Source organism: Garra rufa, chromosome 15, assembly GCF_049309525.1.
Source record: "Garra rufa chromosome 15, GarRuf1.0, whole genome shotgun sequence".
NCBI classification, from domain to species: Eukaryota; Metazoa; Chordata; class Actinopteri; order Cypriniformes; family Cyprinidae; genus Garra; species Garra rufa.
This window is the reverse complement of record NC_133375.1, coordinates 10510279-10533918: the sequence shown is the minus strand read 5'-3', so window position 1 is coordinate 10533918 and position 23640 is coordinate 10510279. Positions and strand designations below refer to the sequence as shown.

The 23640-nt window shown below is 33.2% G+C and overlaps 1 protein-coding gene across 2 annotated transcripts in view; it reads left to right on the top strand.

Moving 5' to 3' along the window:
- The window catches only part of slc12a5b (solute carrier family 12 member 5b), a 70355-nt gene that overhangs the window by 32830 nt on the left and 13885 nt on the right, over nt 1-23640 (top strand). For both annotated transcript variants that reach the window (XM_073818665.1, XM_073818664.1), the window contains exons 2-13: nt 8031-8131; nt 8219-8350; nt 8574-8720; nt 14799-14853; nt 15174-15304; nt 16551-16798; nt 17624-17835; nt 18177-18344; nt 19509-19607; nt 19849-19906; nt 21754-21928; nt 22011-22129. In XM_073818665.1, the coding sequence (XP_073674766.1) occupies nt 8031-8131; nt 8219-8350; nt 8574-8720; nt 14799-14853; nt 15174-15304; nt 16551-16798; nt 17624-17835; nt 18177-18344; nt 19509-19607; nt 19849-19906; nt 21754-21928; nt 22011-22129 (1645 nt within the window). The remainder of the gene's footprint in view (nt 1-8030; nt 8132-8218; nt 8351-8573; nt 8721-14798; nt 14854-15173; nt 15305-16550; nt 16799-17623; nt 17836-18176; nt 18345-19508; nt 19608-19848; nt 19907-21753; nt 21929-22010; nt 22130-23640) is intronic.

Sequence of the window (23640 nt, the reverse complement as noted above, 5' to 3'; positions counted from 1 at the left end):
AATTGCATTCATTATAAATTAAAACTACAAGTATTTCCATTTTAGTTCCAATAATAATTTAGTCTGATAATAAGTATATCAATTCAAAAATACAGCTGCAAGCAGTGATTACTAGGGTTCAAGTGCTTTAAGGCATTTAAGCACATATAAAAAAAGGCATGATTTAGCACTGTAACCACTTAAATCCAGATAATTTACAATAGAAATATTGTGTTTTTTAATGTTTATGACTGTTATAGTGCCAGCTGTGGTCCGATCTCTTTTGAAAACTTTGCATGGTTGTTCAGAATCACCTGTCACATGTGCTCACCAGGTTTCGTGATTTTATTAGTTTTCCTTTTTAGAATTTTAAGTACATTTGGACAGACCCCTTTTCTAAACTACACCGTTATAGCTTCCCAAAGGTTAAAGTTCAACATTTTTTGATAATTATTGCCCTAAAGGGACTAGAGAATTGTACTGCAGCATTTTTTTCAAGAAAAAAAAACAAGGACTAATTCGCAACAGTAGGTTTTTAACATCTTCTGAATTATTTAACAAACGATTTGATTAACAGCAGTGGTTCTAGAGGCAAAGTTGTCTAGAATGATGAGTTTTTCGTATGGACATTGCATGTATGTGCGAAAAATCGTTTATGCCCTTGAAAAATGCAATATTGTCCCCCAATGGCCGATTTCTATCAAATTTCTCACAAACCTTTGGGCCTTGAGTCAAAAAGGCCCACCGAGTTTTGTTCTGATTGGCCTCCGTTAACCTTGTCTAATAGGTGCTCAAACTTCACTGGTCAATGGCGACCATGTTTTTGAGATATGTAAATGTCCTTAAAGACACTTGTGGCAATATGGACCACGACTATATACAGATATTTTCATGTTGATAGGACAAATGATTTCATAGTTATAGTCACTTTTATGGTTTTTCCCTCTTATTGTGCAACCAAGTGGCCAAGCTCCACGATATCTCATTCCATTCTGGAGTTATAGACATGTTACTAAAAGTGACCCTGCCCATTTGCCAAACAACGGTTTGGCATTCCTCTGCGATGGTGAGATGAAAGTTAAACTTTTTTTGATAATTATTGATATTCACTCTTCAGAGAATCTTTCTGCACTGGTTTGTTTCCAATCAGTCGAGAAAAATCCAAAATACCCCAAATTTTCGCTAGGCTCATGATAAAGTCTGAGGCATGAGTGTTGTCCAGCATGAGACAAAGATTCCAACGACATAAGACACTTGAGCCTGCAATGGACAGTTTAGGAGTTATGAGTGATTGCATACTTTTGATCGCTGTAGCATCCCTGTCAGGCCGATTGGGGCGAGCTATGGTGATGTTGTAGTCTGTGTGAGTACTACCGTCCTTCCAAGTTTTAAGTCTCTACGATTTATGGTTTGGTCTGTCCGATCAGTTTTACGTGGAGATTGCTGATCCTTGGCCATTCTAACAATTACAATTGGGTTTCAGTGCTACGCACTTGAAGCTCTAAAAAATCTATACAATTACAATAGGGTTTCAGCAATACAACCCCTAAAAAGTACAGTATATCCATAATACGTACTAAAGTGTACTTTGTTATAAGAGTCAGCACATGGATGCTACACACTATAAATATTTAGAGTTATGAAGTACTAAATGTGTTTTGAATTACTAAATACTAAATGTGACCACACAAATGCAGGAGAAAGAGAAAGGGGCAGGCAAAACATTAAAAATTAAAAAGCAGATTACTTTGATGTCATGAGCTGAAATGGGCTTTGAAAAGCAGATTTTAAAACCGTGGATTATAAAAAGGCAAAGGTGCTTAGAGGGAACAAGCGCAGTGCTGTCTTAATTTCACTGAACATTCCCATATTAACAGATGTATCTGAACAACATGGCTGTTTATTTGTAGTTTTTGTGTTTATCGCTTTTTATAGTACACTGGGGCTTTAACTTTTTATTGCTTGGTTTTATTGTGGTTTTATATTAGTTTTATGCTTTCATATTAAATGTGCTGATGTAACAATTATGAACTTTTACTATTATCACTCAACACTGACCATTAGAATTTGTTTTAAGACATATTGTAACAGCGTATCAGTTCAACAAAGAGCCAAAAGCCCAACTCTGTTTTGCTAATAAAAAGTTTCATTGCTATCAAAAGAAAGAATGAAAGAAAGAAAGAAAAAAAAAAGCAGACAACTTTTATAAAAAGCAGCAAACTAATAGGAAACTAGAGGTGTGTGTATATTTGCTTTCAATGTGCACTTCTAGTACACTTCAGTGGCCTTTTATTTAATTAATATGATATTATCTGTAAATACAGTTTTTTTTTTTAAACATACTTTTTATTTTTTATTTGTATAGCCAAAAGTACATTGTATGGGTCAAAATTTTCTATTTGTCTTTTATACCAAAAATCATTAGGATATTAAGTAAAGAAGATATTTTGTACATTTCCTACCATAAATATATCAAAACTTAATTTTTGAATAGTGATATGCATTGCTAAGAACTTCACATGGACAACTTTAAAGGCGATTTTCTCAGTATTTTGATTTTTTTTTGTTCACCCTCAGATTCCAGACTTTAAAAATGGTTGTAACTCAAATATTTCCTAACAAACAATACATCAATGGAAAAGCTTATTTAGTCAGCTTTCAGATGATGTATAAATGTCAATTTCCAAAAATGACCCTTTTGACTGGTTTTGTGGGCCAGGGTCACATTTAATAAAAAAAAGTAATTTATCCTAAAGTGTACTTATTTTTTTACAGGAGCTGCTAAGTTAAAGTGAACAAGATAAGAACACCATGCTCATGTTAGAAAAGCTTTACTCAGCCTACACATTTTGCTCATCACTAATTAACATTTACGTATTTAGACTTTGATGGGCTGTATTTATGAAATATGCATAATGTTACCATGAATTTCTTCCCTTGATCTGCTGTAGGCTTTGACTGACTCATCATGTTAATCACACATGCTGATGTAGGCCTGCAAGTGTGACTGTTTGGTTTGAAGAACAGGAAAGTGCTATAAGTAGCTATTAGCAATATTACTGACATATTATTACTACTAAGTTATCATTTAGTAAATACTTTAAATACACATAGCAACAGATTACCCAGAACAACATTGCATTCAGAGACTTAAAGGCAAAATACTGATAAAAATGAGGTTAAATTCTAATCTTGAAACTGTTATCCCAATAGATGACGACAAACGACTATTTGAATAATTCACTCAACCGATTTATTTAAAACACTGATTCATTCAGAAACTGAATTTTTGACATGGCAATTGAATGATTCACTTAAGCGATTTGTTTAAAATGCTGTTTCATTCAGAAGCTGTACTGTGTGTTTTGAGCAGAGTAAAAATAGACAAAGTAAGTGGCAATATTTGGAATAAAATGTAAATTGTACAATATTAACTTCTTATTTGTTGAACTTTTATATGAAAGCAGTATCATAATCGTGTTGTTGATCTGAATATCACTGCGGCTGTTATTCAGTTGTATTGCTAGTGTGATATTGCTTTAATATATTTGATCACATTTAATAACTTGTGTTGCTTCAAAATAGCCCTAGAGGTGTGTGTGCATGTTTCTAATATATAGAGCCAAAAAAAAGCAAAAAATGTAAAGAAAGAAGCAATGGAAACTACTAGAATCAGCTCCCTGCTTTTGCCTCTGTAACATCGCAAAACCAGAGACATTAAATGGACAGCAGGGCAGAATCAGCGAACCCCCCATCATCTAGCAAGGTTTGATATCTGTATGATGTCCAATAATAGGCCTAGAGATGCTCAGAATCCCTTCTGGGGTTGTAACAATAAACCAAATGCTTCTGTTGTAAATTTCATCACACGGCACGCAAGATGTCAAAGATTAGTTTCAATCTCAATCTGTATACCAATCTTTTTCTCATTATTGCTTATTACATTGTGAGTCTGCTGGGGTTGTGGGATGGTGTGTGTCAAGAGAGCCAGAAGTGGGAGTTTCTGCAAAGATTAGAGAGAAAAGACACACACAATATACCAAGTGCTAAACCAAACAGTAGAATGATACATGAGTTTTTAAACTTAGTGAGACCGAGAACCCCTGAATAAAATAACTGGCTTTAAATGATTAAAGTACAATTTGAAATTAACTGAAAATTACAGTATTTGCTTTTCAACTGTGGATAATGTGCAAACCTTAAAATAAAAACCTAGCTGTCGAAAAATAGAAATTAAAATATAGCTGCAAGCAGCGATTCAAGCATTTTAAGATATTTAAGCACATTTGAAAAAAATACATTTACCTGTTATATGAATCAATGATTTAAAAATTTAAATTTTTGGCAAATCCTGGTAATTAGTTATAAAAATATGATGTTATTTAATGTTTATGACTGCATGTGCTCACCAGGTTTCGTGAAGTTTTGAGTTTTCATTTAGGCTTTGTAGGCTTTTTGGTAAAGTTGGACAGGCCCCTTTTCTATACTACCTCGTTATATTTTAACAGTTCTTTTTGATAATTATTGACCTAGAGATTCCAGAGATTTGCACTGCAGTTTTTTTCCCAAATTGAGTGAAAACCTAGAACTATTTTGCAAAAGTATTTTTTCAAAGGATTTTCTCAATCATTTAACAATTGGTTTGATTGACAGCAGAGGTTATAGAGGCAAAGTTGTTATAGTTGCTTGTGGCACTTTAGACCTAGAGTGTGCAAACTGATTTTCACGATGATAGGACAAAGGGTTGTGTAGGTAATGACTTTATGACGTAGTTATTTCATGGTTTTTCCCTCTTAAAGCACCACCAAGTAGCCAAACTCCACAACTTTTTTTGGAACTTTTTGGCATCCCTTTGGGATGGAGAGTCGAAAGTTAAACTTTTTTTTAATTATTATTGATATTCACTCTACAGAGAATCTTCCTGCACTGGTTTGTTTGCAATCGGGTGAAAGACCAAGGATAAGCTTGCAACAGTCGATTTTTAAAAAAAAATGCGAAATACCCAAAAATTTTACATTTGCTTTGTCCAACGTAAGCCATCAGGCCGATAGGGACGAGCTTTGGTGACATTGTAGACTGGGTGAGTTCCACCATCCCTCCAGATTTTAAGTCTACAACATACGGTTTGGTCTGCACAATCAGTTTTACATGCAGAATGCTGATTTATATATATTCATATTCATTGTGTTATACATAAAACACATATTTAAAATTATTTTTGAAAGGTCAACTGTTCTTCTTTGACCATATGCAATAGCATTTTCTGTTATGCAGGCTGAATTTTCACATCTTTCTCACCTCAAAGGCACTGAAAGCATTCAGATCAATTGTGCTTGGTTTGAAAATACCTAAAAGCTTTGGGGAAAAAAAAATCAGCTATCATTATATTTTGTGTCCTTGTTTTTTAAACTACCATAGGAAGCACGAGGCTTGGCGGTGTATTGATTCAGCGCTGACAGATGAAATTACAAGGTGATGAATTGTGTGTTTAAAGGTCATAGGGTCGCAGGTCAATAAGCAGGCAAATGCTGTGAAAATTAAAATGTGCAACGCTTTGCCAGGAAGCATGATTAATTAAACTAATACATCAGATTAAACCGGGCAAGCGAAGAGGCAGGATTCCCTTGGCCATTTAATGAGCATGCTCCCACATATAATTATGTTAGAGAAGACAGGGAAGGTGACAGCATACTAAAGAAATTACAATCCGCACTACAATTTAGAAATACACACAATTAAAAACCATAATGTATTTATAGGACACAACAGCATGGCAAGGGTTTATGTTGCACTGCTTCAGAATTAAGCGATCAAAGGTTCCTGTGATAAAGGATGTGCGGCTGAAAGCGGTAGTGTAAAAATAGGCTCAGAACCGGGTTGTTGCTATGGAAGAGTATGTAGAAATCCTGGAATTCCTCACCCACACACACATTGATACACAAGGAGTGCTCCATGTCGATGCACTGCTTTCTCAGTTGTATCTATCCACCCCCTTTCTGTTCTTTTCTATTAGATAGACAGGAAAATGTAACAACTTAGCACACAGCACTTGTAGACTGTGATAAGATGATCTGCAATACTGTGAAAAAAGCTCTCTTACAAAAACAGGGCATTTTGAACCTAAAATGCTTGTGATGTAAATCTGATGATACGGTTACGAAATCATTCTGAAGCATTACATGCTGATGTGATGACGTTGATCTTACATGTAAGCAAATCCAATGGGACCAATGTTTGACGAATAGCAAATGGATTATTGTTTTTATTTGATTTATTGAATTTAAATCATAATATACATTTATAAATCTAAATATCTAAATAATGTTTTATATCATTTTAAACAGGCTTTCATGAGAGGTTTTGTTTATTTATTTATTTTTCCTTCTTTTTAATCTGATGTACACTACTGTTCAAAAGTTTAAGTAATTTAAGTTTTTTTTATGTTTTTTAATTATGTGCTCTTTTATGCTCACCAAGGTTTCATGGCTAAAGTAAAAATAGTAATATTTTGAAATAATATTACGAATTAAAGTAACTGTTTTCTATTTGAATATGTTTTAAATTGTAATTTATTTCTGTGACGCAAAGCAGAATTTTCAACATCATTACTTCAGTCTTCAGTGTCACATGATCATCCAGAAATCATTCTGATTTGCTGATTTGCTGTTCAAAAACATTTATTATTATCGATGTTGAAAACTGATTTTTTTTAAATCATGATTCTTTGATGAATAGAAAGATAAAAAGAATATCATTTGTTTGAAAGTAATATTTTGTAATTCTGTAAATATTTTTAGTCACTTCTGACCAATTCAGTGAATTTTTGCTGAATAAAAGTAATACATATTTTTATTATTATATACTGTATGTATGTATATGTATATATATATATATATATATATGTGTGTGTGTGTGTGTGTGTGTGTGTGTGTGTGTGTGTGTGTGTGTGTGTGTGTTTTTCAAAACAAAATTTTACCAACCCCAAACTTTTGAAAAGTAGTGACTTCAACGAATAGTTAACTCAAAAATGAAAATTCTGTCATTAATTACTCACAGTGCCTTGCAAAATTATTCATACCCCTTGTAATGTTAAACTGTTTTAAATTACTTTTATCAATCTACACTCGGTGCACCATAATGACAAAGCAAAAACAGAATTGTCACAACTTCAAAAATGTATTAAAAAAATGTATTAAAAAACCTCTCAAGCTCTGTGTGCTTGGATGGGGTCTTGGATATGCATTTTAGCTGTTAGACCTTTTATTAAGACACATGTCCTTCCAAATCATTCCCATTCATCTGAATTTGCCACAGGTTACGATCACTCAATGTGTTGTACCATCTACAAGCAGATCTGCTATCTTCTACTAAATTTTAACTCTCCCAGATAATGGTATGAATGCTTATGCGATGAAATAATTTCCGTTTTTATTTTTAATAAATTTGCAACAATGTTAAAAAAAACTGTTTTTGCTTTGCCATTATGGTGTATGAGATGTAGATTGATGTGGAAAAAAAGTAATTTAAAGCAGTTTAACATAAGACACAACATAACAGAGTGAGAAAAAAAGTGTGGTGCGTTTAGGACCCAGGTGTGAAGGGGTTACATTGGTGCCGTGACCCGGATGGGAGTGAGGTTTAGGGGGGTGAGTGTAACGGAGGCCAGCTAGTAGGTGCTGTGCAGGTAAACCTCACTCCTCTGATCTCGAAGGACGCACTAGTGAATGACGCTAGAGGTTGCGGCCTTTAGCCTCCTTGTTAGTGCGTCCACCTCCCATGCCGGAGACAGGGTTCGAGACCCTCTCGGAACAGGTGCGAGTAGGACCTGGGTGTGAGGGGTTACACATAGACAACTATTTAAGGCCAAGAAAGGTAGTAAGGACATTGTAAAAATAGTCCATGTGACATCAGTGGTTCAACCGTAAGTTTATGAAGCTAGAATTTTCATTTTTGGGTGAGCTAGTATTTTTAGGTGTGCTAAAGTGTTAATGTGTAAATATATTACAGCTCATATTCTAATAAACAATGTTTAATTCACATATGTTTAACAGGAGATGCAACATCCAAGGAGAGCAGCCCCTTTATCAACAGCAGCACCAGTGACGTAGAGAAAAGCCAGCAGTATGATGGAAAAAACATGGCTCTGTTTGAGGTAGTCCAGCGTTTCTAATGATTTCAAAGTGTTTCAGATGAATGTGTTGTAGGTTCACAAATTTGTTTGTATGTGTGTGTTGTGTAGGAGGAGATGGACACCAGTCCCATGGTATCTTCTCTGCTGAGCAGCCTCGCCAACTACTCCAACCTGACGCAGGGCAGCAAAGAACATGAGGAGGCAGAAAACAATGAGGAGGCGCGCAAGAAAACCGTGCAGGTGATAAAAACTACCATCTGTATCTCTGCAGACTCCCAAATCACTACAGACCCTTCTTTATGATCCTCAGTCTTTTGTATTTTGATGGATGCAAGGTAATCATTAACTGGGAGGAAGCTGATTGACAAGCAGCTAAAATGGTCATTTAATGATGATGTATAATGAGCATTAGATTCCATGTTGTCCTGATCATTGATTAGTTGGTTGGTTGGTTGATTAACAGGCTCCACGGATGGGCACCATCATGGGCGTTTACCTGCCGTGTATGCAAAACATCCTAGGTGTGATCCTGTTCCTCAGGATGACCTGGTTGGTGGGGGTTGGAGGCGTCCTGGGAACCTTCTTCATCGTCTTCATGTGTTGCTCCACGGTCAGTCTTAAATGCACTTACACAAACACTACAGGAGGCATGGGGGTCCATGTATGTCAGTGGGTGGGACACACAAGCTCAAACACTTCACAAATAGCCGCACTATCCTTCAGATCTGAATGTACTTTACTCCAGCAGAAAGGTCTGCTTAGGCCTGGAAAGCTGAATTTTTTATTACCATTATGCAGTGAGAGCCCCAGAGACTCCCTCTCCAGAGCTTAGGGTTTTCTTTTACCCCTCTGCACCTTCAACTGGAGATTGCTTACATTTATACAATCACTTTGTTGTGAGTCACTTTGGTGAGTTGGTTTGCGAGCGTGCCAGGAGTTTCTGCCAAGAACATAAATGTAAATGCTTACATGAGGTGTTTGATTTCAAAGCTGTCAGTTTAACACATGTCGCTCCCGCTGCTGGGGATTCTTGTGATGTGCGTAGGGCCCTGTGAAATCCATTTAATTTTGTGCCATATAACGTTTCTTTTTTAATTTTTTTATGTTTCATTTTAGTTCTTCTGGAGTCTGCTTTAATAATTTAATTAAATATTAGTGAGCTTATAAAAGTTTATACAGTACAAAAATGTATAGTATAAAACAGTACAAACAATACATACATTTTTTTTTCACAAATTGTGTTGTACTTTCCCCAAATTCTTAATTCTCTGTTTTATTTTTTTTATTTATTTGATTTTAATTGTTTAATTCAATTGTAATCATCAAAAATCATGTCTAATTAACTTAATTAATGACAATAAATGTTAACTATTTATTTATTTATTAGCTTGTGATATAATAAAACGAATGAAGTTTCTTTTATATGTTGGTAAAGTGCTGAATAACGTAGGTATAAATAATTAAAACCTAGAAGAAAAATAGTGTGATATTGTGTGAAACCTTACAAAACAAAGTTATATGTATTTAATATTTATATTCATATATTTATATCTCGATTTTACTATTAAAATAACAATAATAATAATAATAATAATAATAATATAACTATTACATTTTTAAATAATATAAAAAATGTAATTAAAATTTCATAACTTTTTAAAGTTTTATGCCTTTATTGGGACATGGCAGTAAAGAGATGACAGGAAAGCATTGGGCGGAAAAAGGGGAGATGGGAATCAAACACAGGTCGGCACACTTATCGCAAAGCTGTTAGTGCCGACATTAAAATGCATCTACTTCACAATGGTAATAGATTTTGTCACAATTATATGTCACTTCCAAACTAAACCAAAGTTAGATTTTGGACATCACTGGTGCAGTCTGTCTATTTTTTTCTTGATTACTTTTTATTTTTTATCCTACAGATAGGAATAAGGCATCGTTTGAAACTGCAAAGGGCTTACTTTTATTTGTGTATAGTCATTATAGCAACAAAACAATGTGCTTTTGTAAAATAAACAGGGTGCAGTCTCAGTCTCTAACAACTTTTTTCACAGACACGTAAATAAAACAGCCAGAATCTCAGAGAGTACTTGCCTCACAGACATGATAAATTTATCTATAGAAAACATTTGAGTTTCTCTGTGTATCTGCCGATAGTTTTTAATCAAATTAAATTGTGAAATGCTGTTGAAGTGACCCTTAGATCAGCTCTGGAGATGTCTGCATGCAATGAGACTGCAGATACTGAAAACACCAATGAACACACATGCTAAAGTATGTGAAGATACACATAATATTTTAATATTTAAATAGCACTCTTTCTGCTGTTTAATATTTGTAGACACTAGTCCATATAGTGCTTTGATTAAAGGTATAGTTCACCCAAAAATAAAATTCTGCCATTACAGTAATTACTCACCCACATGTCGTTCCAAACCCTTAACCATGAGCTGTCCCTTCTAGTATGCAGCCCTACTTTTGATTTTTTTTTTTCTCATCCAGAATTAGCCAAATTCCAAGTCAGTGCATGTTTAGTCTCAGCCTCAGATGTCACGCCCACGGAACGTTGGCTAAACGTCTGATGCATATTGTACACTTAACTGGAAACACTTCAGGAATGTCGAAGTCGTGATCTGATTAGTTGAATTTGATCGGATATCCGGGAGACGCGAGTGTCGCGTTTATTTTCGGTCCGCCGGGAAACAAAGCGCAGACTGATTTACTCGCGTTTTGCTAAAAGGTGCTTAAGCAGACGCCGTTGTTGTTATACACATTTGCGACGTTCGCGAACAAATTACTGACTTACTGCTTGTTCTCCCTCTTCTTCGTTAACTTTTCAATGCTGGTTATTTCAATGACTGACTTGTTGCATGCCAGTCTGTTGTTGTGGGGGCATTTCTACGCCCCGAAACGTGCCGCTGAACGAAACGAACTGTGATTGGTTGTTTGACATGTCGGTCAAACGGCCTTATGGGCAGGTCTTGGCCAATTAAAGCTGCCATGAATTCCAGACCTTCAGCCGTCAGTCTGAAGGTCTGGCTACGCGAGACTAGTGCATGTTATACCATTGCTTGACTGGATTCCTTGATTCTATTCACGTTTTCCACCTCACGAAAACCTTAGAGCACCACGTGCATGTTTGCATGCATTCTGTGGGTACTTATGTCACATATTAGTGAATATTTGCTGCAGTGGTTTGTTTCAGAGGGAGTTTGAGCAGTATTATGTAAGTGAATGTGCAATGCAGTCCCACTCTGAGCTTTTTCCCCTCCTGCTATATCTGTTTTAATATTGTTTGATATAAAAAAGCTGAAAGCTGTCCCTTCAGATTGTACCACCATAAATCCCCTGTCATGCCCTTCTGACCCTGCCAAACCCCAGGAAATACAAACACACACTCTCACAGGATAATTCTGCAAAGCTGCACTCCCTAGTCATAGTCAAAAGGTTTGTTTCAGTCCTGGTTGCTCTAGCAGTATATGAATACTTACAAATAAATAAAACTTCCTAGTATATGAATACTTACAAATAAATAAAACTTCCTAGAATTTGAGTACATCGAATATCACACTATTTGCATGTGTGTAAGAATGTCAAGTGCTCAAGTATACTAACCATTCAAAAGTTTGACAGAAATTTAGGAATTTAAAATTATCAAAAATTACACTTAAGAGGTTTATAATATTACAGAAGATTTCTACTGCTGTTCTTTAGCAAGAATTCTGATAAAATAATTAGCACAACTGTTTTAACATTGCTAAAAATCAGAAATGTTTCTTTAGCAAATCAACCTATTAGAATTTCTAAAAGATCATGTACACTGATAATTGTAGCAAAATGATATGATGCTGAAAATTCAGCTTTGCATCAAACATATGAAAAAAGTACATATTAAAATATTTTAGAATATGAAACAGATTTTTTTACTGAAAATTACTGTTTTTCTTTCTTCCTCTCAGTGGCTAGAAACAAAGTCAGAATTGCGAGATAAAAACTCACAACTCTGACTTTTTTGTCACAATTGTGAGTTTAGGTTGCAATTCTGACTTTTTTATCAGAACTGTAAGAAACAAACTCACAATTATGAGTTATAAAGTCTAGTTAGGAGGGGGAAAAGACTGATATTATTATTGCAATTCTGAGAAATAAAGTCATAATTTATATAAACTCAAAATTCTGACTTTCTAACATGCAAAGTAAGAACTGTGATATATAAATTCCCAATTCTGAGAACATACCAGTCTTTTTTGCCTCCAAACTGGACTTTATAACTTGCAAATGTGAGTTTATTCCTGACAGTTCTGAGAAAAAAAGTCAGAATTGCAAAATAAACTCCCAATTGTGAGAAAAAAAAGTCCAAATTGTGAGTTTTTATCTCGCAATTCTGACTTATTTCTCACAAAAAGTCAAAATTCTAATAAATAATCTCAAAGAAATTAAGTAAAAATTGTAAAATAAACTCCCAATTGCAAGTTATGAAGTCAGAATTGACTGACTTCATAACTTGCAATTGGGAGTAATTAAAGTATATTAGAATTCATACTTCATTTCTTTGAGATTATTTCTTAGAATTTTGACTTTTTTGTGAGAAATAAATCAGAATTGTAAGATCAAAAAACACAATACAGACTTTTTTCACACAATTGTAAGATATAAACTTGCTGTTGCAAGTTATAAAGTCCAGTTTGGAGGGGGAAAAGATTGGTATGTTCTCAGAATTGGAAGTTTATATATCACAGTTCTGACATAATAACTCTCAGTTGTGTGTTAGAAAGTCAGAATTTTGAGTTTATATGAATTATGACTTTATTTCTCAGAATTGCAAGTTTATCTCTCACATAACTTTATAACTTGCAATTGGGAGTTCATATCACAATTCTGACTTCATTTCTTTGAGTTTATTTCCTAGAATTTTGACTTTTTGTGAGAAATAAGTCAGAATTGTGAGATAAAAACACAATTCTGACTTTTTTCTCACAATTGTGAGTTTATGTTGCAATTCTGACTTTTTTTTCTCAGAACTGTCAGAAATAAACTCACAGTTGCGAGTTATAAAGTCCAGTTTGGAGGGAAAAAAGACTGATATGTTCTCAGAATTGGAAGTTTATATATCACAGTTCTGACATAATAACTCTCAGTTGTGTGTTAGAAAGTCAGAATTTTGAGTTTATATGAATTATGACTTTATTTCTCAGAATTGCAAGTTTATCTCTCACAAAACTTTATAACTTGCAATTGGGAGTTCATATCACAATTCTGACTTCATTTCTTTGAGTTTATTTCCTAGAATTTTGACTTTTTGTGAGAAATAAGTCAGAATTGTGAGATAAAAACAAAATTCTGACTTTTTTCTCACAATTGTGAGTTTAAGTTGCAATTCTGACTTTTTTTTCTCAGAACTGTCAGAAATAAACTCACAGTTGCGAGTTATAAAGTCCAGTTTGGAGGGAAAAAAGACTGATATGTTCTCAGAATTGGGAATTTATATATCACAGTTCTGACTTAATAACTCTCCTTTGCATGTTAGAAAGTCAGAATTTTGAGTTTATATAAATTATGACTTTATTTCTCAGAATTGCAAGTTTATCTCTCACATAACTTGCAATTGGGAGATCATATCACCATTCTGACTTCATTTCTTTGAGTTTATTTCTTAGAAATTTGACTTTTTTATGAGAAATAAGTCAGAATTGTGAGATTGTGAGAGTTTATGTTGCAATTCTGACTTGTTTTCTCCGAATTGCATAATATAAACTTAATTGTGAGAAATAAGTCAAAATTGCGAGATAAAAACTCACAATCCTACTTTTTTCCCCACAGTTGTGAGTTTACATTGCAATTATGACTTTTTTATCAGAATTGTGTAATAAACTCGCAATTGCAAGTTATAAAGTCCAGTTTGGAGTTGAAAAAGACTGACATATTTTCAAAATTGTAAGTTTATAGCTCACGATTCTGGCTTAACTCTCAGTTGCATTTTAGAATGTCAGAATTTTGAGTTTATTTCTTAGAATTTTGACTTTGTTTTTCAGAGTTGCGAGTTTGTCTCACAATTCTGAGAAACAAGTTAGAATTTCGAAATGTATTGCGAGAAAAAAATGTAGAATTGTGCAATAAAAAGTTGCAATTACTTTTTATTTTGTAGAACAGCCTAAAATAGTTTGCCATTTTAGTTATTTATGTACCTAAAGATATTTTTCCCAAATAATATCACTGTATGTGACATGTAATATTTTGAGTCGAAAGGCACAGTGAACCGTGTGCGGAGAAACAACATATGGTTTTGTTTTTTATGCTGGGGTTTTTTTTTTCCTCTTTTTTTGTCAACATATAAATCCTTGTTAAGTATTGCCAAAATATTTACTCAACAACCAAAAAAAAATTCAAAAAAAATTGCACAATAATGGTAAAATATAATTACAGAATACCTGTTTTATGCTGGGCCATCACTTCAAGTCAAGGGGCCTGAGCCAAAATTATTACCCCCTCAGTTTTCCTCAGGACCAATGAGTCAGCTACATAGCTGTAAAACTCCCTCAACTGTACAATGTCTTAATATACTCACGGTTTCTTTTCTAATAAATACATCTTTTCTTTCACGAGTCACTGGAGGGCTTAGTGGAGGCTTCTTGTCTCTGTCGCTCACTGTCCCCTCTTTATTGATCTTTATTTACTCTATTTACAGACTATGCTGACTGCTATCTCAATGAGTGCTATTGCCACCAATGGAGTTGTGCCAGGTGAGCAGAATTCAGCGTGCTTGTGTTTGTGTGCAGACGCCCAGAGGACGGCCGTCCTGTTGTTCTTCATGGGCAGTTAGCTACAGTGCACATTACAGCTCCCAACTGTGCTGAGATCAGCTTTGCATTCATAACTGTGTGGATGCATGTCTGTCAGTGTTTATTTGAAATAACAGTACTGTAGTTTGTAGATGTGCCTCTTGTGTCAAAATGACATTTCAAGAATACAAAAATATGATGCTGATGTGAAGTACTTTTCTTTTCTGTTTAACTCTTTGTTCTGAATATACCTAATGGTGAATTTGTTCGTTTACTTACAGCTGGAGGCTCATACTACATGATCTCTCGTTCACTGGGGCCAGAGTTTGGCGGGGCTGTTGGTATATGTTTTTACCTGGGCACTACTTTTGCAGGAGCCATGTACATCCTGGGCTGCATTGAAATCCTGCTGGTACGTTTTTATTGGTTTTCGTTTAATCTGACATTCATAAATGTACAGGTTTAAAGCAGAATTGGCTGAAAAGTTGATCAATTTAGTTATTTTAGTATCACTGAGATGCAAGTAAAAAGCTAAAAAGAGATATAAATAAAAAGCTTTCGTAGCACTATGCACTATAAATATTTTTTAATAAAAAAAAAATCAGTTTTGAAGTCATAGGAAAAAAATACATAAAATACATTAAAATATATTCAAATAGAAAACAGTTTTTTAAAATAGTAAAATATTTAGTAAAAAATTTTTTGCTGTACTTTGGATTGATAAATGTAGGTTTGATAAGCAGAAGAGACTTCTTTAAAATATATATATTCTTACTGTCCAAAAACTTGACTGGTAGTGTATTATTTTTGTTCAAGTTTTTATTAATTTTTTTGTATTCATTTATTATTTTTGTATTTTCATTTTTCATAGAAATTTTAATTTTAGTAATTTAGCTATGTTTGAATCATTTTTTTCAGTTTGTTTATAGAATGTCTATGTATTTTTATTTATTTAGATATTTCTATATATAATTGAGTTATTAGTTATATATATATATATATATATATATATATATATATATATATATATATATTATTGTTTGATGCATTGTACCATGCAGCTCTAAGAATTATAACTGGATGTAAATTTTCAACTGATCATTGTAAAATATATAAAAGAGTTGCATGGCCTTCTTTGAGTATCCACAAAAAAATGCATTGGTATGTGTTGATATATAAGGCAGTTTTGGGTTGTTTACTAGTTTATCTCTGTTGTCTTATACAAGGACTTTGTTTATAAATTACTGAATACGTTCTCAATCAAAATATAATCTTTGTGTGCCTTCTGTCAGGACTGAGCTTGGTAAAACTTCTTTTAAATATGCCGCCACTTCAGATTGGAATCTTTTCCAAGGAGATGACGTTACAGAACTTGGTGTCAGATAATTATTTTAAGTCTTTATTATGTAATTTAGAGAGAAACCAAATTGTGTGTGATTGTTTTGGAAAAATGGAAATTTTTGAGAACCTGAAACTATTTAGTTACCAAAGTTCTTCAAAATTCTTTTGTGTTCTGCAAAATAAAGAAATTCATACAGGTTTAGAACAACTTAAGGGCTAGTAAATGATAACAAAATTTTTATTTTTTGATTATCCCTTTAACCATTGGAAACTTTTTCACAATTTTATTTTATTTTGTTCTCTTGATTTCTTTCTAGATATACATTGTGCCAGCAGCTGCCATTTTTAAGATGGAGGGTCTGGAGGGAGCTGAGGCTGAGGCAGCGCTTTTAAATAACATGCGTGTGTACGGTACCATCGTGCTCTCCTTCATGGCTTTAGTCGTCTTTGTCGGTGTGAAGTATGTCAACAAGTTGGCCCTTGTGTTCCTCGCCTGCGTTGTACTTTCAATTCTCGCTGTCTATGCTGGCGTCATCAAGACTTCTTTTGACCCACCTGAATTTCCGTAAGTAGAATTTTTTTACGGTTGCAACAACTAGCCAATAAAATTGATTATTATCAAGAAAAATCATTGACAACGTACACGTACAGCTTTAGCCGGTTGTATCAAATTGCAGCACTGAATGATGCATTTCTAAAGACAAAATGCATCTAAAAACAGTGGAGGAACCAGAATGAGATGCTGTGGGAGATGAACATTAATTGTGTTTAAACATCTGTTGTTGAATGCTTTATAGTGTTTTTTTAGATACCCAAGCTGTTATGAAAGGCATAGGATGCCATTTTTTATGTGAATAAATACTATTTATTTTTTTCATTGTGTTATTTTACATTTAATTTTTTTGACAGATTCCTATAATATTAGTGTTTTGTCTATATTATGACATGTGGTCTAATAAATTCTTAAGCACTGTAAGTTTTCATAGCGTTCAGTTGGCACTTTGTTTAAAGGGCATTTGGCAGAATATGAACTAGTGGGATCTTTGTCAATAAAATACAAAAAAATAGCTTTTTTATTCGATTACTCTGTTAAGTAAGGAATAATTGACGACAGGCTGTAGAATTCTTAGAAAATAATGCATGCCCGACACCCTGTTGTTCATTCACTGTGTGTTTCCCTGAAAATAATGCACACCACTAGAACGTTTGTCAGCCAATCAGATTCAGGCATTCAACGGCCCCGTAGTATAATTGAAAAAATAATCAGCCAACTAATCAATTATCAAAATAATTGTTAGTTGCAGCCGTTTTTTTGTTTTTTGTTTTTAGATACAGAATGTCTACATTTTTGGAGCATACAGCTTTATAACACTGCCTTTATCCTGCGTAGGGTGTGTGTGCTTGGGAACCGAACTCTTATGTCAAAGGGATTTGACATTTGTGCCAAGACCATAGAGAGAGGCAATGCCACACTCACTACCAAGCTTTGGAGAGCCTTCTGTGACTCTGAGTTCCTGAATGCCACCTGTGATGAGTACTTCACCAACAACAATATCAGTCAGATCCAGGGAATCCCTGGAGTCACCAGTGGCATCCTGGCAGGTTAGAAATCCCCAACACTCACATTGATATTTTAAGATTCATCACTATATTTTACTGTTTATTCTTTACATTCTTTACATTTTAAAGTACTGTTCCTTTAAACTTTCTGTTTCTTGAGTAGCAAATTAGAATATTAGGATGATTTTTGAAGGATCACGATGATAATGCTGAAAATTCAGCTTTGCAACTAAATAATTTGTCAATAAGATTACTATTTAATAGTAATATATAATATATTATTACTTAAATTTAAGGTTCAAAATGAATGTAATCATTGTGTTTTGAACAGAATTCTGTTTTCAATTACATGGGGAAAAGTTAATTTTTTTTGTTCTTCACAGAAAACCTCTTCAGCACCTTTATGGAGAAAAATTCAATTTTAGAGAAGCGAGGTATACCAGCAATACTCGACCCTGAGGCCCCAGTGACCAACACTAACAGATATGTCATGGCCGATATCACCAGCTTCTTCACCCTGCTGGTTGGCATCTACTTCCCCTCCGTCACAGGTCACTACAACACTTTGATCATTAGGGGAATTATTTACATAAATGTCTAGCTTTGGTCTTTATTATGTTCATAATGGCCTTTTTTTAAATCTTTCTTATGCTTTTGCCTTTTTTAATTTCATCAAAAGTGAAACATCTTTTTGTTCTCATAATATCTGTTCTCATAATCTCCCGTTAATCCAGACAGAACTTGACCCATAAACACAAGTGTTTCTAGTAGGGCTGTCCTCGACTAAAGAAGTCTCTGGTCGACTAGTATTCATTTTAAGCATTAGTCGACTATTAGTCGTATGTTTATTAATAAATGAGCATTTAATTGCATACACAGCATACTAAGAGCTCGAGTACACACAAAAAATCTTGCCACTGCACGCCAGCAGATAGTAATTGTGAATGTGTCTGGGAAAACCAGGAGACTGCATTAACATTTAATAATTCAGTAAACTAGCGCTTTCTTTGTTTTTGACTTGCGGCACTGATTTGTCATCTCTACAGATGGAACTACGTTCGCTGTGCGTTTCCTCTATTAAATAGAGAGAGAGAGAGAGAAGTAATACATCTTTCAAATCTATAAGGACTGTACATTTATGTGTGTGCACTCAGTGTAACGAAACATTGCACTTTTGTAAAATAATGAAAACATATTAGATGCATTTCAGCCATGTCGATTTATGTGAACTTGATCGCAAAACTTCGAATCTCTGTGTATACTTGCCTTACAGACAAGAAAACTATATATAGAGTGAATTGTCTACTTTTAAATGAACCAATTCAAAGAGAAAACAAAAATTCTCAGATTACGTAATTCATAGGAAACATGCATAAGATACAAGCACATCAGTGAAAATAAAGAAAGCTATAGTTTATCAATAAATTATTAAAATGTTAATGCAGTCTCTTTGCTAGTTTTCCTTGACACATTCATAATTACTAAATCTGCCGGTGTGCTCTATCAAGATTTTTGTGTGTGCGCTTGAGTGCTTATTAGGCTATGTAGGCAATTAAAGACTCATTATAATTTATTTACAGTATATGGTTTATTAATAAACATGCAACTCATAGTTGACTAATGCTTAAAATGAACTACTATTTGACCAGAAACATCTTTAGTCTAGGGCAGCCCTAGTTTCAAGATATAATATAAACAGTATGTGTGTGTCACAGGTATCATGGCTGGTTCGAACCGTTCTGGTGACCTGCAGGATGCTCAGAAGTCCATCCCTATTGGTACCATCCTGGCCATCACAACCACCTCCATCATCTGTATCCTTTACTCCACAGGCAATAAACTGCTCCAGTTTTGCATAAATAAATGACCTATGACTTTCACACATTGCAGAGCTGCACATCTTGGATTGTACAGAATACAGTGTAATTGGATATCCAGTAAACAACAATGATAAAATGATAAGACTTCAAGTTTCCATCTATCGGAAAATAGCTGAAATAGGATGAATGCCTTTTTGCTGCTTTGTGTCGTTCTCCTAAATGTTTGCTCTCGCAGACATGTCTAGTGTGATTCTGTTTGGAGCCTGTGTGGATGGAGTCGTTTTGAGGGACAAGTGAGTCTGTACTTGTACATTTAATTCACTTTGGATTCAGTATAGCAATTTAATTGAATCCTAGATGGGTGCTTTTTTAGTGTTTAGTAATCTAACAATTACTAAAGAATGTGTATGTATTTATATACTAATATAGTATTTATTCATATTTTGAATTACCTGAAGTTTTTACATTTTTAATTTTAGTTATATGCTTTTGCCATTTTCTTTTTTCATTTTTGTATAAATATTTTAAATTAAACTTTACTTTATTTCAGTTATTGCCAATGTACCATTTCTAATTTTCTGGTAAGGTTTCATCTAATATTTTTTTTTTATTTTATTTGAGCCTTAATTAATTAACAAAAATGCTTTTAATACTATTAACAAAAATAACAGTAAATATTTATATTTAGCTTTAATTTATTTTTATTTCAATTTTAGGTTTCTTTTAGTATTTAAACTTAAACTTTATTTCAGTAAATTGCCAAGGGAGCATATCTAATTTTCTTTTAAATTTTCGTCTAATATCTTTTTTTTTCCTAATTTCAGCTTTTTCGATTAACAGAAATCATTTGTAATACTATAAGTTAACAAAATACATTTTTCTAAACACATAGATTTCAGTTTTTATTAATAGTTTTCATTTTAATTTTAGTTTGTTTAGTAATTTTGTTTTATGCTTTCATCAATTTTTTTAGTTTTGTTATTTCTATTTAGCCTTAATTAATTAATTAATTAATTTTTATTTAAGTTTTAGTTTTAGTGTTCAAACTTTTTTATTTCATTTAAGGCCATATTTCTAATTGTCTTTTATGTTTGTAATCTAATATTTGTAATTGCATGTAATATTTTACATGCAATATGTTATTTATTTTATTTTTTATTTATGATTTTCAATTTTAGTTTTAGTAATTTTACTATTTAAAACTTCAAAACATTCAAAACATTTTAATTTCATTTAATTGCCACAGCCATATTTCTATTTTATTTTATTTTAATTTTTTAAATGTTTCGATCCTAGTTTTGGTATTTTTAGTATTTAAACTAATTTAATTTCTAATGACTTGTAATGAATTGTTTTTTGTCTTCATCTAATATTTAATTTTATTTTAGTTTAATTTAGTTTAGTTTAGTTTTATTAATTTTAGTATTTAAACTTAAACTATTTTATATAATTTTATTTTCAAGGCCATATTTCTAATTGTCTTTTATTTTCATCTAATATTTAATTTAATTTAATTTAATTTAAACTTTAGTATTTAAACTTAAACTATTTTATTTCATTTAATTTCAAATGCCATATATCTAGTTGTCTTTAAGTTTTATTTTGTTTTATTTTATTTCTCAGTCTGAGTTTAAGTAATTTTAGTATTTGAAATAAAACTTTTTTTTATTTCATGTAATTGCCAAGGGCATATTTCTAATTTTCTTTGAACTTTTCTTTTCTTTTCTTTTAGTTTTCAATCATAGTTTTAGTATTTGAACTTGAACTTTTTCATTTTATTTTATTGCCACTGTCATATTTCGAATTGTCTTTTACGTTTTTATCAAACATTTTATTTAAATTAATTATTTTTATTTTTAAATCTTATTTTTAGTAATTTCACTGTTTAAACTGAAACGTTTTTATTTAATTCAATTGCCAAGGCTACATTTCTAAATGTTATTTAAGTTTTCATCTAATATTTTATTTTATTAATTTTAGTATTTAAACAAACTATTTTATTTCATTTAACTGCCAATGCCATGTTTCTATTTGTCTTAAAGTTTTATTTTATTGTATTTTGTTATTATTTTCAATGAACAAAAATGATTTTTGATTGTCTTACGATATTAACAATAACAACACTGTTGTAAACACACAGATTTGGAGAAGGTGTCAACGGTAACTTGGTTATTGGCACCCTGGCATGGCCCTCGCCCTGGGTCATTGTGTTTGGCTCCTTCTTCTCCACCTGTGGGGCAGGGCTTCAGAGTTTAACAGGAGCACCCCGCCTCCTTCAGGCTATCGCCCGAGATGCCATTATTCCTTTCCTCAGGGTACATCTCTGCATTTGCTCTCCGATTATCTCTCTGTTAATGCTTTAATACTTAACCATAAGTGTTACTTCTGGTTTGACAGGTGTTTGGTCATGGCAAAGCTAACGGAGAACCTACATGGGCTCTTCTCCTGACGGCCTGCATCTGTGAGATTGGCATCCTCATCGCCTCCCTGGATGCAGTCGCACCCATTCTGTCCATGTAAGCAACACTACCCAAAAATACACAGCACATCGCATTCTTTATGATTCCCAGAGAAACAAAAGCAATAAACTGTCTCGCTATTGCTGTAATAAAACTTCAGTCTGCTGAATAGCCTCTTTTCCAAAAGCCTGTTCTTCAATAGTTCCTAAACTTATTTACAGGTATATAGCACAATAAAATACCATTAATTCAGCACTTTGTATTCTTTCTAAACACTTTTCCCCTTATAACCTTTGTAGATATGATAAACGTATGGACTTTGTCATGCTTTGGGGTTGTTTTCTCCATTTTTTAAAGCCACAGTGGACTTCATGTGTCCTTTTTGCCACTGATCAGCAATTTCAATTTCAATCCGAACTGGAAAAAGTGGTCTAATATAATTAAATATAGTTGATAAACATAAAATCCCGAATAACTGAATTCATAAATATATAACACCTTTAATATGACACATCAATTTTAGCTAATGCACCCCATTGGTTTTTAAAGCCAAGAGAGTTAAATGGAGATCACTTGTGTGTAGTCAAGAGGCTTTAATTAAGGGTTTAATGTCTGGTATGAGTCAGTAAGTCTCTGCTGGTGGATGGCACAACTATAACATTTAGCTCTAAAAAGTATCATAATTCACTGATGGTCTTTCTAAAGGACGTTTTTCAGCATATCCTCAAGTATGCTTTCTTTAATTGTATTATTATTTTACAATATTATTTAAAACAAAAATTATATAAATTATTTAAAAGTGTTGTTACATTTTATTTTTATTAGTGGTGGGCATAGATTAATTTTTTAATCTAGATTAATCTCACTGTAATCTTGGAATTAATCTAGATTAAAATGGCTAATTTGAATTTTGCTTTCACCGTTTGTATCACTCCGCTTGCCGAAGTTGTTGTATTTCTCACAGCGAGTGTCATGGCAAACACCCAAATCCACTATAACTTAAAAAATAATACTGTTTTGTGAAGAATGTACTTGTTTGGACTTCAACTATGTGGTTTGTTAAAGTATTAGTTAACTTCCAGGACAAAAATGTGCAGAATTTATTTACCAATTTGCAATCGAAGATGTTCATGTCTTTCTTTCTTCAGTCATAAAGAAAATATGTTTCTTGAGGAAAACATCTCAGGAATTATCTCCATATGGTGAACTTCAATGGTGTCCCCAAGTTTGAACTTCCAAAATGCAGCTTATCTAGTGCAAGGGTCTTATCTAGTGAAATGGTCTGTCATTTTGAAAACAAATTGACAATTTATATACTTTTTAACCTCAAATGCTCATCTTGACTTGGCTGTGATGCTCATGCGTAGTCTGTGTAATCCGTATCAATACAGTTAGGGTATGTCGAAAAACTTCCATCTTGTTTTCTTCTTCAACTTCAAAAGCATTGTTTTACCCTTTTTTTTGTAAAGGACATTTGATCTTCTTTGCATGTTCACTTTGCAAACACTGGGTCGGAACTTCGGCAGCGATGTACTGTCGGGCAATTTTGAAGTTGGGGAAGAAAACGA